The sequence below is a fragment of the Danio aesculapii genome, chromosome 7 (assembly GCF_903798145.1).
Source record: "Danio aesculapii chromosome 7, fDanAes4.1, whole genome shotgun sequence".
Lineage (NCBI taxonomy): Eukaryota > Metazoa > Chordata > Actinopteri > Cypriniformes > Danionidae > Danio > Danio aesculapii.
Window position 1 is genome coordinate 18,909,423 of NC_079441.1, and position 19,213 is coordinate 18,928,635.

General features: G+C 39.9%; 1 protein-coding gene across 3 annotated transcripts in view; it reads right to left on the minus strand.

Annotated features, from left to right (window-relative positions):
* Positions 1-19,213, minus strand: part of chd3 (chromodomain helicase DNA binding protein 3) — a 114,534-nt gene that overhangs the window by 62,874 nt on the left and 32,447 nt on the right. For 2 of the 3 annotated variants that reach the window (XM_056461215.1, XM_056461217.1), the window contains exons 16-24: positions 18,942-19,079; positions 17,594-17,715; positions 17,219-17,392; positions 14,474-14,615; positions 14,115-14,246; positions 12,129-12,246; positions 8,365-8,489; positions 5,650-5,881; positions 5,320-5,489 (exon numbers count right to left, since the gene is read on the minus strand). In XM_056461215.1, coding sequence (XP_056317190.1) covers positions 5,320-5,489; positions 5,650-5,881; positions 8,365-8,489; positions 12,129-12,246; positions 14,115-14,246; positions 14,474-14,615; positions 17,219-17,392; positions 17,594-17,715; positions 18,942-19,079 — 1,353 coding nt within the window. The remainder of the gene's footprint in view (positions 1-5,319; positions 5,490-5,649; positions 5,882-8,364; positions 8,490-12,128; positions 12,247-14,114; positions 14,247-14,473; positions 14,616-17,218; positions 17,393-17,593; positions 17,716-18,941; positions 19,080-19,213) is intronic. The other variant, XM_056461216.1, reaches the window with a different exon arrangement.

Here is a 19,213-nt window from a genome sequence, read left to right on the forward strand (position 1 = left end):
CAGGCGGAGCGGGGGAGTGCAATGGTTTTCTGTTACAATGTTCCCTCATATTCGAAATGCAACCTTCTCTATATCCCACAGATAAGTCAAAGATCGCCTACATCGTATCACTACTCTCTGGGCCTGCACTTAAATGGGCTGAGACGATCTGGAACCAAGCCGGGCCGGTCATGAATTCCATCACTACCTTCACGGAGTATTTCAAAGAGGTGTTTGGACGTTCTGATGGGGAAGTAGCCGCTGGAGAGCAGCTGTATCATCTAAAGCAAGGTACTCTATCTACACAGGAATATGCTCTCCGGTTTCGCACTCTAGCAGCTGCAAGTGGATGGAATGAGAGATCGTTGTTGACCACGTACCGGCTCGGCTTGGAACCCACTCTCCGAATCCAGCTGGCCACATTAGATGATACTATGGGTCTGGAGAGATTCATCCAACATTCTCTCCGATGTTCCGATCGTCTCCGTTCCTATCAACAGGACACCATCACCCCCTCGTCTGCACTCCTCCAATCGCCTGAGTCAACAGCCTCTCCAGAACCAGAACCCATGATCATAGAGTCTGGAAGACTGACATCAGCGGAACGACAGAGGAGGCTGACCCGGGGTCTGTGTCTATACTGCGGTGTCAGTGGACACACCCGTATGGAGTGTCCCCTTCGTCCCATTCGGACTTCAGTGAGTGTATTCAGTACGAATATTGAACAATGTAAACCACTTACTACCACCGTACAAATAACTACTGCCTCTATTTCTCTCCTTGTCACAGCCCTCATCGACTCCGGGTCAGCAGGGAACTTCATCTCCCAATCCCTCTGTCGTCAACTCCACCTACGTACTGAGGCGTCCTCGCATATATACCAGATACAACCGATAACCCAGTGCACTCGATCTTCGACCCGTATCCATCGACAATGCGAAGACATCCTTCTTCAAGTGGGGTTGTTACATCAAGAGAGGATTCAATTTCTGGTTCTGGAGGGTGCAAATATGGACATCATTCTAGGGCGCCCGTGGCTGGTGAAGCACGATCCCATCATCTCTTGGGGCACAGGAGAGATAAAGAAATGGGGATCTGGATGTACACCTACCTGTTTTCCAAATCTCCCTCTTCAAGGTCGGAACCCCATTTCTTTGTTTACAACATCGGTCGAGAGTCCTCCTGAGAAGCAGTCTATCCACATTCCTAAGGAGTACAGCTCCTTTCATGATGTCTTCTGCCCCAAGAGAGCTTCCCAGCTACCGCCGCATCGGCCATGGGACTGCGCGATCGACCTAGTTCCAGATGCCCAGTTGCCAAGAGGTAGGATCTACCCGCTCTCGCTTCCAGAGAATCAGGCAATGGAAGATTACATAAGGGAGGCTCTGAGTCAGGGGTACATACGTCACTCAAAATCACCAGCCGCCTCAAGCTTCTTCTTTGTGGCCAAGAAGGACGGAGGGCTGCGTCCATGCATCGACTACAGGGTCCTAAATAACGGTACAGTAAAATACCGATATCCCCTTCCTCTGGTACCAGCCGCTTTGGAACAGCTCCGAGAAGCTAAAGTCTTCACTAAATTGGACCTCCGCAGCGCGTATAATCTGATAAGAATACGTGAGGGGGACCAATGGAAGACAGCATTCGTGACCCCTACTGGCCACTATGAATATGAGGTCATGCCTTACGGTCTGGTCAACGCCCCCTCCGTATTCCAAAACTTCATTCATGAAGTCCTCCGGGAGTTTCTTCACCACTTTGTAATAGTGTACATAGATGACATCCTCATTTACTCCCGGAGTGAGGCCGAACATCGCCAACACGTTGCGGAGGTCCTACACACATTGAGAGAACATCACCTCTACCTCAAAGCGGAGAAATGCTCATTCCACCAGAAGTCGATTCATTTCTTGGGATACATCATTGACCAAACCGGTATACGTATGGATGGGAAGAAAATTGAGGCTGTTCTATCCTGGTCAGAACCCACTTCCATTAAGGAGCTCCAGAGGTTTCTTGGGTTTGCTAACTTTTATAGACGGTTTATCAAGGACTACAGCAGGATTACATCACCTCTCACTAATCTCCTCAAGGGTAAACCCAAAGGACTGGAGTGGACCAAAGAAGCAGCCGCAGCCTTCCGCCTTCTTAAGAAGGAGTTCACAAGGGCCCCACTCCTGACTCATCCTGACCCAAATCTTCCTTTCGTGGTGGAAGTGGACGCATCCACCACCGGCGTCGGGGCAGTATTATCCCAACATCATGATACACCGCCCCGACTGCATCCCTGTGCCTATTTCTCTCGGAAGTTGAGCCCGGCGGAGCAGAATTACAGCATAGGAGACAGGGAGCTTCTAGCAATCAAGCTAGCCTTGGAGGAGTGGCGTCACTGGTTGGAGGGAGCCAAACATCCGTTCCAGGTGATCACAGATCACAAAAACCTCCAATATATCAAAGAGGCCAAGAGACTATGTCCACGTCAAGCCAGATGGTCACTTTTCTTCTCACGTTTTGATTTCTCCATTTCCTATCGTCCAGGACCCAAGAATCTAAGAGCAGACGCTCTCTCTCTCGTTTACACGAGCATCACGATCATGAAGAACTCCCAACGAAGATTCTTCCCGAACACATCTCCATTTGTCCGATCACCTGGAACGCTCCTCCAGTCGTTGCCACTCCGGAAGCCCCTGCTCCGCCGGGATGCCCTCCTCATCGGCAGTTCATACCACCTGAACACCGGGTAGATCTGATCCACTCCTTACATACCTCGCTAGGCACTGGACATCCAGGGATCAACAATACTCTCTCGCTAGTATCCCAACGATTCTGGTGGCCAAACATGGCAAGGGATGTGAGGCAATATGTTCAGGGCTGTAAGGACTGTGCCCAATCCAAGAGCCCACGTCATCTACCCGCTGGAAAGCTCCATCCCTTGCCGATTCCGAACCGTCCCTGGTCACACCTAGGAGTGGACTTTATCACTGACCTCCCCTCGTCAGAAGGTAATACCTGTATTCTAGTCATCGTAGATAGATTCTCAAAGTTTGTCAAACTAATCCCTCTGAAAGGTCTTCCCACAGCCTTTGAAACAGCCGACAATATCTTTAATCAAGTCTTCAGGTCATTTGGTATTCCAGAAGATATTGTGTCGGACAGAGGTCCACAGTTCATCTCACGTCTATGGAAAGCCTTCTTCAAGCTCCTAGGTGTGGCCGTCAGCCTCTCTTCTGGATATCATCCCCAAACCAACGGGCAGACAGAGAGGAAGATTCAGGAGGTGGGACGGTTCCTGAGGACCTTCTGCAGTGGTCACCAGAGCTCCTGGAGCCAGTATTTGGGCTGGGCAGAATATGCCCAAAATTCACTGCGGCAACCCTCCACCGGACTCACGCCATTCCAGTGCGTCCTGGGCTTCCAACCACCGCTCTTTCCCTGGGATGGCGAACCATCTGATGTCCCCGCAGTGGATCACTGGTTCCGGGAGAGCGAGAGAGTCTGGGACGAGGCTCATCAACATCTGCAGAGGGCAGTCCGTCGAAGCAAGGTAACCGCCGATAGAAGAAGGTCTGAAGAACCCAGATACACACCCGGACAAAAGGTGTGGCTATCCACCCGGGACATACGCATGCGACTGCCCTCTCGCAAGTTAAGTCCCCGATTTGTTGGTCCCTTCACCATCGTGGAACAGGTTAACCCCGTCACCTACAAACTACAATTACCCTCTCACTACCGTATTCACCCTACATTCCACGTATCACTCCTGAAACCCTATCACGATCCTGTTCTTCCCTCCACAGAGCCTGACCACGAAGAGGAACCCCCTCCTCCACTGCTCCTAGAAGAAGGAGCCGTCTACGCAGTGAAGGAGATCTTGCGTTCCCGACGTCGTGGTGGCCAGTTGGAGTACCTGGTGGACTGGGAAGGGTACGGCCCCGAAGAAAGGACATGGGTTCCCAGAGCTGATATTCTCGATCCTAGTCTCATGGTGGAGTTTCATGAGAGCCACCCTGAGTTCCCAGCGCCTAGAGGCAGAGGGAGACCACCACGGCGTCGGAGGTGTCGGCCCTCAGGAGCGGGCCCTGGGGAGGGGGGTACTGTCACGGATTGGTCAGGCTCTCACGATCCCCACTCACGAAGATCACCATCACCTGACTTCTAATGAGCACACAGCTGCATCACATTCACGAGCACCAGATAAAAGCACAGCACTCCAGTCGCTCATTGTCCGGGCTCGTCTCGACGAAAGCGGACAACTGAGCGACCACTCAGCGTAGTCATCCTCAGCTAAAACAAACGCTTTACTTACCTGTTCTCTTTGTATTCCTCCTAGTCTTCCTGGTCCACCCGAATCGTCCTGTCTTCCAGTCCTTCCAAGTCTGTGTCATCCTCTGTCAGCTGTATCTGGTGTGTGCTGTCCATCCTCGTGTATTCCTGTTACCCAGCCACGGAGGAAAAGACCCCAACATCATTCCTGATCCTCCTGGCTATCCTTCATGTGCTCCTTGTTGTCATTTAATAAACACCCTAACGTTTCCTTACCTCTGTCTCCTGTCCGCTTCATAACAATCGTAAAATGAATTAATGGTATTGTGAAAACCCTAGTATGAATGTCAAATCCCATCTCTTAAAACGCTGAGAAGTGCGAACATAGATCGTCCCGGTGTGCACAAGCGTAAAATCCACAACAAACGATAGATGCTGTCTACTTCATATCAATGTTAAAGGAACAGTCCACTTTTTCAGAAATGTTTTAATCCTTTCAGCCAATCTCCGGTTCTGGCGGGAGCATTTTTAGCTTAGCTTAGCATAGATGATTGAATCAGATTAGACCAATAACATCTCGCTCAAAAAGGATTTTAGATAAAAATAGTTTATGAAATAGTTAAAAGAGTTTAGATAATTTTGTGATTTAAAGATTGACAATTCTGTAGTTACAGAAGACTGACGGAAAAAGAAAAGTTGCTATTATCTAGGCCGATATGGCTCGGAACTACAGTATACTCTCATTCTGGTGTAATAATCAATGAACTTTACTGCAGCACCATGGATGCAGCAGGCAAGGTTGGTTGAATGGATTAAAAAATGGAAACATTTTTTTTTTTATTTCATTCCCAGCTCGAGGTCCTTTGCCAATGTCTATAACCTCCACTAGCATTTCCTAAGTCTGTTAACATTGAAAAAATAAATAAATAATAAATAAATATATATATATATATATATATATATATAGTGTAACTCAAGGAGAGTTGTAAAAAGAGCCTATTTTCAAAAAACGTGGAGTGTTCCTTTAAATCAACACCTGCGTTATAGCACATTTTGATACCTAAAAGCATCTCCCACCTTGTCATCCTCTTTGACAGTGTACTGGGCCACTTTGAAGGAGCTCAGATACTCGTTCATGTTCTGCATGTCAGAGTCGTCGGTGGCATCCTGACTGCGGTCCAGCAGACGCTCGATGGCTGCGTTATCGTAGTGTATTACACTGCCATCATCATCTTTATTGTCCCCTGCTGAAAACAAAATAATAAACACTCTGGTGAACCTTTAGTATAGCAAACCTAGTCCATTGAAAGCTTTTTTATCAACATTTCAAATCAAGGAATGATCAAATTGTTGATTCACTGGTGTATTTATTCCAATCCATCAATTATTTTCTCTTATCAATCTCACCCTCGATCTCATCTTTGAAGAGCTCCTCTGTGCCAAACTTGAGGATGTCGTCCAATTCTTGTTTGGACATGGATCCCGCTTTTGAGCCCAATCCGGGCCGCACCACTAGGTGTGTGAGCATCATCTTTCTTTTGGCCACCTGCGTGATTCGCTCCTCGACCGAAGCTCGTGTCACAAAGCGGTATATCATCACCTTATTGGCCTGACCGATGCGGTGAGCTCGACTGAAGGCCTGAGAGAAAGAGATCAAATTGAAGTTCATGTAAACAAGAATCTTCTAGTAAATGTGCCTTCATATTAATGCTACTGTTTCATAAGTCTGTTCTTAAAGTGTCCACTAGGTGGCAAACACAACAAAGAAAACAAAAGAAACAAACGTCTTCTTTTTGTAGGTATTCATGAACAAAAAGACTACACAACTTTTTTTGTCTGGTGCAATACTCATAAATTCAGTAGATGCTGCTTTATCTTAATCCATTTAAATACAATTTCTGTATTGTAATTTGAAAATATACATTTCATTCCTTAGACCTCCCCAACACAGACACATGTGAGTTATGAGGTGTATGTAGGTTTTTATATACCTTTATAGTAGGACTGAACAATATATAATTTGAGCATCGAGATCGCAATGTGCAATAGTCACATCACAGAATTAGATTATTTATTAAAGATTAAAATATTAAGATATTATTAAATATGATTTTATTAAATTATTTATACAATAATGAACATGTTATTTTACATTTGATTGTTCAATTTCTGAACTTGAATACTGTTCAGGAAACCATAAAGCACTGTTTTTTGTTTTTGTTTGTTACTTTTTATCATTTATGCAGATGCACCGCATAGAATAAGACTTAATCATCCAAGTCGATGTAAATGAATGAAATCTGTAATCATAACTGATCACTTTATTAGGTACATCTGTCCAACTGCTCGTTAATGCAAATTTCTAATCAGCCAATCACATGGCAGCAACTCAATGCATCAGAATGGAGAAGAAAGCTGATTTAAGTGACTTTGAATGTGGTATGGTTGGTGCCAGATGGGCTGATCTAAGTATTTCAGAAACTGCTAATCTACTGGGATTTTCACGCACAACTATCTCTAGGGTTTACAGAGAATGGTTCGAAAAAGAGAAAATATCCAGTGAGCGGCAGTTCTGTGGGCATAATTGCCTTGTTGATGCCAGAGGTCAGAGGAGAATGGCCAGACTGGTTCAAGTTGATAGAAAGGCAACAGTAACTTAAATAACCACTCGTTACAACCAAGCTATGCAGAAGAGCATCTCTGAACTAACAACACGTCCAACCTTGAGGCGGATGGGCTACAGGAGAAGAAGACCACACCGGGTGCCACTCCTGTCAGCTAAGAACAGGAAACTGAAGCTACAAGTTTCACCGGCTCACCAAAATTGGACAATAGAAGATTGGAAAAACGTTGCCTGGTCTGATGAGTTTCGATTTCTGTTGGACATTCGAACGATAGGGTCAGAATTTGGCATCAACAACTTGAAAGCATGGATCCATCATGCCTTGTATCAACGGTTCAGGCTGCTGGTGGTGGTATAATGATGTGGGTGATATTTTCATTGCACACTTTGGGTCCATTAGTACCAATTGAGCATCATGTCAATGCCAAAGCCTTCCTGAGTATTGTTGCTGACCATGTCCATCCCTTTATGACCACAGTGTACCCATCTTCTGATGGCTACTTCCAGCAGGATAACGCGCCATGTCATAAAGTTCGAATCATCTCAGACTGGTTTCTTGAACATGACAATGAGTTCACTGTAATCAAATGGCCTGCATAGTCACCAGATCTTAATCCAATAGAGCACCTTTGGGATGTGGTGGAATGGGAGATTTGCATCATGGATGTGCAGCCGACAAATCTGCAGCAACTGTGTGATGCTGTCATGTCAATATGGACCAAAATCTCTGAGAAATATTTCCAGTACTTTGTTAAATCTATGCCAGGAAAGACTGAGGCAGTTCTGAAGGCATAACCTAATAAAGTGGTCGGTTAGTGTATATATCCCAGCAAAAATAAAAAAATAAAAAAGCCCTACTATAGAGGTATATTTTATAAATAAATGAATATATATATATATATATATATATATATATATATATATATATATATATATATATATATATATATATATATATATAGAGAGAGAGAGAGAGAGAGAGAGAGAGAGAGAGAGAGAGAGAGAGAGAAAGAGAGAGAGAGAGAGAGAGAGAGAGAGAGAGAGAGACAGAGAGGTTTAAGTGTTTAAGTGGGAAAAGCATAATCAGAATTGCATTGGTGCATGTGTGTGTGTAAACTTGGATGAGTTAAATGCAGAAAAGATATTCCGAGAAAGGCATATGACATCATGTCACTTCCACTTTCAACTGATTTCAGTAATTACCCATATTAATACTACCCATTACAATAGTGACCTAACAAATCTCCACCTCTTATTTCAGGAAGTATGTAAACGGATCTTGTCATGTGAAATATTTTAATCAAAACTATTTTTTTCATTTAAAGGTTGAATTTCTTGGCCAAAGACAACAACAATACTTTTAGACACACAAAAAGACACAATTACAATAGTGACCATTGGGATTAAATGGTCATCTTTAATAGTATACAAACAAATAATGGCTAGTGAAATACTGTGTTTTATCCAGGCGCACTGGTCATCAGAAAACCCAGCATTACCTGTATGTCATTATGAGGATTCCAGTCCGAGTCAAAGATGATGACTGTGTCCGCAGTGGCCAAGTTGATGCCCAGACCACCCGCTCGCGTAGAGAGGAGAAAACAAAACTGAACCGCACCAGGAGCTGCAAGACAGACAGACAAATTCATCTAACAGTGATTAACTGTGTTGTTAATATGGTTTAGCATAAATTGTAAATATCATTGTGTAAACATGTCTGTGCGGCTATCAATGAGTAGGTTGAAGTTGTACGTGACTGATGAATTGACATGCAAAAATTCAGAATGTATCGCAAACTTGTCAAGATGAGAAACAACTGGGTCTGAAAAGACGTGAGTTTGCTGTCGTTTTGGACTTTTTAAATTCCTTACAGTGATATGGAGTTACTCATTGTGCGATATTAGATTCGATCCCACATCTCGGCCACCCAAAAAGTCATCATAACAAATAACACAAGTGATTAAAATGTCAATACAGCACAATCATCGACCTCGATGCCACAAAATATCCAAATAAATTCTCCCACCAGACATAATGCAAAAGCTACAATTATAGCACCAAATGTTTATGTGTCTTTCCACACTTTGTAACAATCAAACTCAACAACGGATCCAGATTTTGTAAACCCAACCGTGTCTGTTCTCGGGTTATTTTGTCCTTGTAAATTGCAGGTTTTGCTTACCCGACAATAAAATAAATCAACTGCCATTTTAAGATAAGGCTTTCAGCATTTGGCACAAGCTTTTCTCAACATCTGAAAAACAACTGACTCAACAGCTCGCGGAATGGATCGAGTCTTGCAAACAAAAGAAAAACTCACAAAACACACATTCATCATCAACCATTTGGACTGGGAAGAGAGGAGAGGAAGAGTGAGGGGAGAAAAGATGACTTTGCAGTGACATTTGAATTGCTATTGAAACCAAACCTCTGGCTCAGTTGTTAACAAACATCTCGGTTCAAATGAGACCATTTAAGTACCATCCAGAGTAAATGAACATCTATCGAGAGAGAGAATTTTAAAGGACAAACTTAAGGACTGTATGTTTTAATTTCTAATAATGTAGATTACATTGTTACTGTGTTTACATAACTCATACTGTTACTTTGATTGACACATTACAGCCCAGTGAACGCAAATCACATCATTCAGACAAGATTTTGTGTTACTGCATCTTTCTAGAAGTGCTTGGAGCTGCTTTAGTCAAACTGCTTTCATAATTTATTTCATGCAATAATATGTGTGCTGAATTCAGGGTTTTTGAGTTCACAGTAGACGTTTCATGCAGTCTAGAGATGGCAAAAGTACACACATGCTTTACTCAAGTAGAAGTACAGATACTCAAGTTTATAACAACTCGGATAAAAGTTGAAGTACTGACTACACTTTTGTACTCATGTAAAATTAAAGAAGTACGGCCTCAAAAATGTACTTAAGTAAAAAGTATCCATTACTACTTACCATTTTAGTTTCACGTCGGCAACTAGACCTTATATCATATCAATACATTTATACAAAATAACTTACATTTCTGATTTTGATGTAAAAATTCTTGCTAATTTTCAATAGGAAAGTAGCCAAGCAGCATCACACTCTGCAATATTGCAAAACAACATCATCATGACACATAATCATCACAACATCATCCTGACACAAACTCACAGCGTTCAGCATGTAGATTTGCTGCTTTTAAATCAAAAACAACAACCGTCATTAATGTCCATTCATATACTCTAAAAAAAATTGAGGCCTATATAACGTCTTCGATTAACACTTAATTTTGTCCAAAACATTTGTTTTTGACTAAAATAAATACTTTATTGTACTATTTTGAGCATTCGGCTAAAGCTGCTTCTGTATCTTCAAAACTAAAATCTAAATATCCCATGTTTTTAGTGTTTGTTTTTCCAGGGTATTGTGGATATTTTCTTTCATGGATATAGTCATTAATGCTGTTAATACATTTATTCTATGCAAAACAAAAATTATAACAATAACAATAATAATTTTTTTGGCATCATAAATTCCTGATGCTTTTTCATTATAATATTATTCATAAATAACCCAGTGTGAATAATTTTGATGTTAAAATATTTGTTAAACTAATTTAAATGAAGACTGAAAAGGGTTGACAAAGCATGCAGGCAATGAAAAAAATTGATTTACAGAATCAAACAGGTGTTCAATTTGTGCAATGACAAAAAAATTATAGTTTCGCGACACCAAACACAGGAAAACTAAAGGAACGGCCTGGTTTAGAAAGGAGTAGAAAGTACAGATATTTGTGTAAAAATGTAAGGAGTAAATGTAAAAAGTAAGGGTAAAATAAAATAGTGCAGTAAAGTACTGATACCAGACAAATCTGGTCTATTTGGACAAATCAAATCTATTTGTAATTTGTTACTTCCCATCTCTGATGCAGTCAAGCATCAGATGCCACTCACAGACTCTAATAAATGAGAATAAATGTTTATTGTGCTAATAAATGCTTAAATGTTTTCTTAAAAGCTTTCAATTTTATATGGATCTTTTCAACATATGCTGTAAACAAAAGGTGTTAAAAATAGGTGACAGCTTGATGACATTCGAATCTACATATTAGACAGACAAAGCCATGTTCAACTTTATTAAACTACAAATTATACTGTTATATTACTTATATTATAACTTAGAAATATATACAAAAACATATGAAACCATACAAAAATAACACTTAATGCTACAGTACATATTGAATTACTGAGTTAATTACATTTTACACACAATATTACAGTTTTATCAATTAAAATAGTTCCTAATAAAGCAATTGTGTTCTTCAGAATAAAAATCTGCTGTTTCTTGTGTTGTGTTGAATGAATTCAAAGATTCACTTATTAGACAGGGACTTGCTGACACCTACTGGTGGTTGTAGCGCCACATTATTTTTCAATAATGGGCTTAAAGAGATGAATATTTTATACCCAGAAATGAATATTTTGTTCAAATATACTTTCAACTTCTTTATTCTGTTGAACACAAAAGATATTTTGAAGAATGCTGGTAGCTGGCCCTATTGACTTCTGTAGTAATTTTTATCCTACTATGCAATTCAAGGGCTCCTAGCAACCAACATTCTTCAAATTATCTATTTTTGTGTTCAACAGAAGAAGGAATCTCATAAAGGGAAAGTAAATAATGAAGGATTTTCATTTGTGGGTCAAACATCCCTTTAATCAGCATGGGTCGCCACAGTGGAATGAATCGGCAACTTATCAAACACCCATGCACCCTCACATGTACACACATATACTATGGCCAATTTCACTCATTCAATTTATTTTGGCTTGGTCTTTTTATTAACCAGGGGTCGCCAAAGAGGAATGAACCGCCAACTATTCCAGCATTTGTTTTACATAGAGAATGCCCTTCCAGCTGCAATCCAGTACTGGGCAACATCCATACACACTTAGTCACACATATACACTACGGCCAATTTAGTTTATTCAATTCACCTAAGCGCATGTCTTTGGGCTGTGGGGGAAACCGAAGCACCCAGAGGAAACCCACACAAACAATTGGAGAAACTTCACACAGAAATGCCAACTGACTCAGTCGGGACTCGAACCAGCAACCTTCTTGCTGTGAGGCGACAGTGCTAACCACTAAGCCACCGTGTCGCCTATATATCAACATTTTTACCCAGACCATATCATCAAGCACAAAATATTCGGTTTATGAATAATATAAAATAATACTTTGATATTATTTATAACAGTATCTTACCATTGAATCTGTCGATGGCCTCCTGACGAAGAGCTCCAGTGATGCCTCCATCTATCCGCTCATATTTATAACCCTCACAATCCAGGAAGTCCTCCAGCAAATCCAGCATCTTGGTCATCTGACGTGGAAACAGAGTGTAAAAGTATAACTACATGATACAAATCAAACTTTTAGACCAAGTCCTTCAACTGATCAAATCAGTCCATCTAAGCAGCAGCTAGCCAGCCATTTGCTCCACATTAGTCTGCAATGATCAGAAGCATATAGCTTTACTCAAACAGAATGCTAATTAGAAACAAAACATGGTAAACACCAATTAAAGGTAAAGTTTACCCAAAAATTAACACGTCCTCACTGTTGATTCATACTCAAGTAGTTCAAGTAGCAAAGAACAAGAGCAGGTCATGATTTTGCCAAGTACGATGCTGAAGAATCTAACTAAGGATCTGAGAATCCTTGTAGCAAACCTGTGTGTGTGTTGTTTCGAGAAAGCAGCCATTCATTTGTGTTGTGTTTATTTTCATTAGCTTATATTTATTCATTCACTTTCTTTTCGGCTTAGTCCCTTTATTAATCTGAGGTCGCCACAGCGGAATGAACCGCCAACATATCCAGCAGGAAACATCCCAGAGGAGAACATGCAAACTCCACACAGAAATGGCAACTGACCCAGCCGAGGCTCAAACCAGCGACTTTCTTGCTGTGAGGCGACAGCACAACCTACTGCGCCACCACATCCCCCTTTATTTTAATTTATTCTTCATTTAATTATTTTATTTAATCATATGATCATTAGTCATTTATATAATAATCATTATGTCATTTTATTAATTATTAGTCAATGATTTGATTACTATTAATAATTATTATCTGTCATTTTATATTTTTTTATTACTCTTTTCCAATAATTATTGCTTTATTATTATTTCATTTTTCCATATTGTTATAATCTCATGACTGTGTGGATTTAAGCAACACTGGTTTTCATGAGTAAGAGATAAGAGAATGTCTCTAATTTAAGTTCTGTATTGTCACTAGACAATGTAAAGCAGTAATTTTCCATTGTTGTTCCTTGTGGTAAAATAACACTTGTTAGGTTTATCCTGGTCAGACAAAGCCGCAACTAAGATTATTAAATAAACTCTGCTCTTTCTTTATCATCATTACTTTATCTCCTGCTTCTGCTCCTCTTTGGCTTTCAAAGTCAACTCCTACTGTATATTGATAGGAGACTACTATTATTATTATTATTATTGTTATTTAGTTGAATACTGGTTAACAGGTTTGGGTATTAAGTGGCTCTACTGGCTTGTTTTCTGGATACCCAGAAAAACAGACATTTTCTGACAGGATCTGGCATCCGGGGCTCTTATTTATCTGGCATGGAGAGTGTGATCTAACTATGCGATCCTGGATTAACATCTATGTTGATCCTGGAACATCATTTTTTTGGAAAATGTAATCCATACCTATTCCCAACCCCTAAACCCAACCATAACTGTAAATTATTCCCAAAATCAAAGAATAATAGCTGGATAACACTCACGTAGAAGTGCAAAAACCTAACTGTAAGCCTAAACTTATCATAAACGCTAAACTTCTAAATTCTGATTGGCTGATTGGAATGTTGTTCCAGGATTAACATTGATGTATTTCTAGGAACATGTCCTTGGTGAAATCAGGTTGGTGCAAATCAAGATTTTCTGAAAAATGTTGGAAAAATACAGCTTTTTGTGTGTTTTTACCAGCTTTTTTCCTAACATTCTTTAATAAATCTGTGTAAATAATGGCAGAAGTTTTATTTTTGAGTGAACTATCCCTTTAAAAACAAATGCTTAGCATAATAATTTCAACATTATAAACTGTGCACCACCTGGGGGCACTAAACACACTGCAGTTTGAGAGCCTAATAGCAAATAAAGCAAAGCATCTTTAGTATCGTGTAAAGAGCAGGCTGCGTGAATATATTTACTCATGTGCTCATACCTGAGAGAACACTAACACCCGGTGGCCTTGTTCTTTCAGTTTTCGGAGCATTTTCTGCAGCAGCATGAGTTTCCCAGAGGCCTTAGTGAGCCCAACACCTTCATACGCTCCACTTGGTGTCTTGGGAGCTTCCTACAGCACACAAACACAACAAAACAGTCTAGGATGCATATGCAAACGCACCCACACAGAAAAAAAAGCTAAATGCAGCTATTAATTTTCTTTACAAACATTTGGACAGCATGTGAACACTAACAGCAGGTGGCAGTATTTCACACTAAATCAGTTACTTTAGCACCAATGTAGCTCAAAGTTAAATGATTTATGGTAGGTGTCATGAATCTAATGTGTGCTCTTACGGCAGCAGCGACAGGGAAGAGGTAGGGGTGGTTGCAGCACTTTTTTAGGTCCATCATAATGTTTAGCAGAGACACCTGGTTCCCTCCTCCCTTGGAATTCAGCGCCTCGAAGTTACGTGTCAGAATGAACTTGTAGTATTTTCTGTTTACACACAGAGTACACACAAATAACTTCTCTCATCATCTATTGTATATTCATTACTGCTCTTTTTGCATTGAATGGTTTAGTTTGGCAAGCACAATAAGAGATGTAGTTTCAGTTAACTGATTTCATTACTTTTGAAGATGCTGATTTGACTGAAGAACAACCAACACAATAAAGAATTCTGCTTAAAACGAGTCTCCTGGAGTGGGTTCTCATTTTTCCAATACTTGCATTGGTTCTGAATCCTGGTCCTTGTGCTATTTTTCTCGGTTTATGTCAGATCTTGTTCTAATTTGACAACAAGTGCCCTGCAAAGTGGACTCTACAGGACATTCCGTCATAATTTCAGTTTGAAGGGAGCATGTATGTTTCATTCAAATGGCATTTTAGTGTGTGATATGTTGGCTTCAGTCTCATCTCATGAGAATATATTAATTATTTTACATTTTGTCAGTTTAGAGTTCAGTCGTACGACAATGTCTGATTTTTAAAAGGAGACATGGCACCAAACCCCACCCCCCAAACCCAACCATCATTGGGGGATGAGCAAATCATACTAAATTGTACGAATGAGATCATACGAATTAATACAAATTAGCCACTAAATCAAAAAGTTACGAACTGCCGAGACATTGCTTTGCTTAATTTGTATTTATTTATGGAGGTATATTGTCACACTTCCCGCTTCTCTAGTAAAATTCTGCAGGTAATGCAGTTGTGTAAATCTGAGACTGAACTTTCTGAAGTGAAATAAAGGTTTCTTGAGCTCAAGTAGAGAGTAATGAAAAAGAAGAGGCTAGGAAACAATGCACACTGTGGCTGCGTCTTATGGCCCATTTCCACTGAGTGGTATGGTGCGGTATGGTTCGGTATGCTTTTATGGCCGTTTCCACTTTCAAAATGTACCAAAAAAGGAACCATACTGTACCACTGTTTGGGTACCCTTTCCAGAGGGTACCTAGTACAACAAATGGCAGAGCCAGATGTACAGCTGAACGCTATTGGTTTACAGAAAAACGTCACTAGCGCGTGCACAAGCCAGGAGAATGAAAACAAATGAAGCGGCATTTTTAAAAACACAGCCGAGACATAACATCATTATAATATATACATATAATAACGAGCCATGGTCGACCCGAGCTCAAACAAAACTTGTCATCGTCTTGATGAAAAGCCACAAAGCCAAAAAAATCTGATCTGCCGTGTGTTGTTATTTACGAGGTCATCGAAAAGAGCGAGTGGTTTCACTTTCTCCAGAGAGCTCCCGATGGTTCGCGTGCACATTTATATTTGAAATAACAAACTTCTTGAGCTGACGATAATAATGTGCACATGATTATTGAAGCGCTTCTGACATCCAATCCTTTCGTAAAAACAAAGGAGCAAATGATTCTTTCAGCAACCTAAAACATGAACAAACTGCCATGTCTAATTATTATCATCGCCTTTTGGACTATTATAAACTCGGACGGACAAGATCTGCTGGTGAAAAATAAAAATGAGTGGTTTGTACTGACTGTGTATGTTTCATATTGTTTATGAACCCAAATAAGGCCTAAATGGATATTTTAGGTATTTTTGTTTTGTAAATGGTTACATTTCAGAAATTGTAAGGCTCTGTATGTTTTCATAGAAAGTTTCTAACCTATTTAGCTATTTTTGTTCATGCTGAAATTAAATAAATATTGGATTATTTTTAGCAAAGCATCTCTCGTTTGTCATTACGTTTGATGATTTGAGTCATGTGATTCCTAATATAGCATAGTGTGTATTGGTGTGAACGTATAAGTGCACTGGAAGAATTATGCGTTTGACTCAGCACTTAAAAAAGCTTACGACCTGATAATAGCACTGACTACTGAACAAGGGTGCTGACTGAGACGCACCCTGTGTCTCACACAATGGCTGCGTCCAAAGGCTTGTGGACATAACACAAAATCTAAATCAAGTAATTTTAGCATGTCAAAGTCATATTTATGTATTTAAAATACATTTTCCCAACAACAAAAGTGTGGCTAGTGAAAATGGCGAGTGACTAGTAATGTTGGAAACCTACTAGCCACAGTGGCTGGTGATGAAAAAAGTTAATGTCAAACCCTGTATAGAATGTACTTTTCTAACTGTCGTGTATTAAATTCAAATTCAAATATAGCACCTGCTTGAGTGGCTAGTGATTTCGGACACAGCCATAGAGCTCTTATAATGAGATGCTTATCTAAATTAGCTGTGTTAAATAAGACATTCAAAATATGCAGATTAGGGGGTCCTATTCAGGATTGAGAAACGCTTTTATAATGGAACGTCAACTAGGCACATATCGAATTTTCATGAAGCTTTTATCACCACTTACAATATTATCTTGGCATCTCAGAATAAATATCTATATTTGTATTTTATTCATGTTATTATTGACATGAATTACATAACATAACCCAGATAATTGTGTTGTCAGTAGACCAGTAGTAATTTAGATAATACTGTATTTTTTCACTGTATTTTGATGAGCCTATCACAGCAGTATTGCACATTTTCTTTACAGCAATATATTGTATTACTGTGTCTGAAGGCAACACATTTTGTTAATGATATATGGGTCTCACTTCTGCATGGGGCTGAGCTCCACTCTGACGATCAGTTCCGTTTTTGCTGGCATGTTTTTAAACACATCAGCTTTGAGTCTCCGCAGCATGTGAGGGCCGAGCAGGTCATGCAGTTTCTTGATCTGGTCCTCTTTAGAGATGTCTGCAAACTCCTCTAAAAAACCATCCAGATTGCTGAGGGATTGCAGAAACAAAGTGATTTAGAAGTGAAATTATTACAACATGCCTGTGTTGATGTGAAGCCTACATAATTTCAGGCACACTAAAATTGGCATATCACAGAATTAGATAACATAATACATTTTACTATGCAAATTTGGTGATTTTGTGAGTCTGTTTGAGTAAATGAGCATGCTTTTTTGTGTTGGGTCCTACTTGAAGCGGTTGGGTGTCAGGAAGTTGAGCAGATGGAAAAGCTCTTCCAGGTTGTTCTGGAGTGGAGTTCCTGTTAGCAGCAGCTTATGGTCTATCTTGTAGTCGTTCAGTCTCCTGAAGAACTAACACACCACAACAACAGACTTCAGCTAATGAAACACACACAAAATTAATATTACACTCAGCTAAAAAGGTTGTTCACAAAAAAAATGTATGAAAAGCAAGGTTAGCAGGTATTTGGTTTTGTGGAGCAATCTCTATATACTCAAGAATGGCTCTTACAGCACAATTCTAAAGGATGTTTTGGAAACAAATTAATTGTTTTATGTTCATTCATTCATTCATTTTCTTGTCAGCTTAGTCCCTTTATTAATCTGGGGTCACCACAGCGGAATGAACCGACAACTTATCCAGCATATGTTTTACGCAACAAATGCCCTTCCAGTTGCAACACATCACTGGGAAACATCCATACACACTCATTCACACACACACACTACGGTCAATTTTAGCATACCCAATACACCTGTATCGCATGTCTTTGGACTTGTGGGGGAAAGCAGAGCACCTGGAGGAAACCCATGCCAACACGGGGAGAACATGCAAACTCCACACAGAAATGCCAACTGACCCAGCCGAGGCTTGAACAGGCGACCTTCTTGCTGTGAGGCCAATGTGCTACCCACTGCACCACTGTTTTATGTTCTACTTAAATTTGTAAAAACTGAATTAACTTAATCGATTTGTGTTGGGACAACATAAAGAATTTGTGTGAAACCCAGCCATTTTTACAGTGTATGTGAAGATTATCCTCAAAATACAGAAGCCAACATTTAAAGTGGCTCATCTCCCTTTTTTTGTCCTAAAACTATTCAACAACACCTATTCTTGTTGTTTTAGGACAATTTTGACAAGAGTACAACATTTGGGGATGGAGAGATATTTAATACTGAAAGTAATTACAACAATTTTTCCAAAAGGACTCTTTAAATTGATTAAAAGTCACTTGAAGGAATAATGAAAGAAATCTTTCATTCATTCATTCAATTTTCATCAAAAAATCCTGACAAAATGTACTAACGTTTTCACAAAACAATATTAAGTAGCACAACTCTAACAAAAATGTTTATTCAACACCAAATCTGCATATTTGAATAGGCTTAAAGATCAGTTGACAATGAAGTCTGGAGTAATTGGCTGTTAAATTCCACATTTAAATACATTTCAATATAAAGCAGCCATATTAAATTCTAATATTTGACTTAATTACCTTTTTTATTACTGTATTTTCAAACAAACCGAATATACACTAGACAGAAAACAAGAAAAATTCACAAAACCAGTGTACCTTAGACTGGTTGTTTTTGAGACGGTGAGCTTCATCCACTACAAGACAGGCCCAGTCAATGGACTTAAGAACGTTCTGGTCTATGGTCACAAGCTCATATGATGTCAGTAAAACGTGGAACTTAATAGGTGCTTCTCTCTAGAAAACAAAACAGAATGGTTATTATGTTTATTTTATTGTTACAAAACCAAATAACATCATTCAAAGCTTCACAAATATTATGTCTCCTCTTCATGTGGTATCCTTTATTGTGGCTTCAATTAATTTCCCTT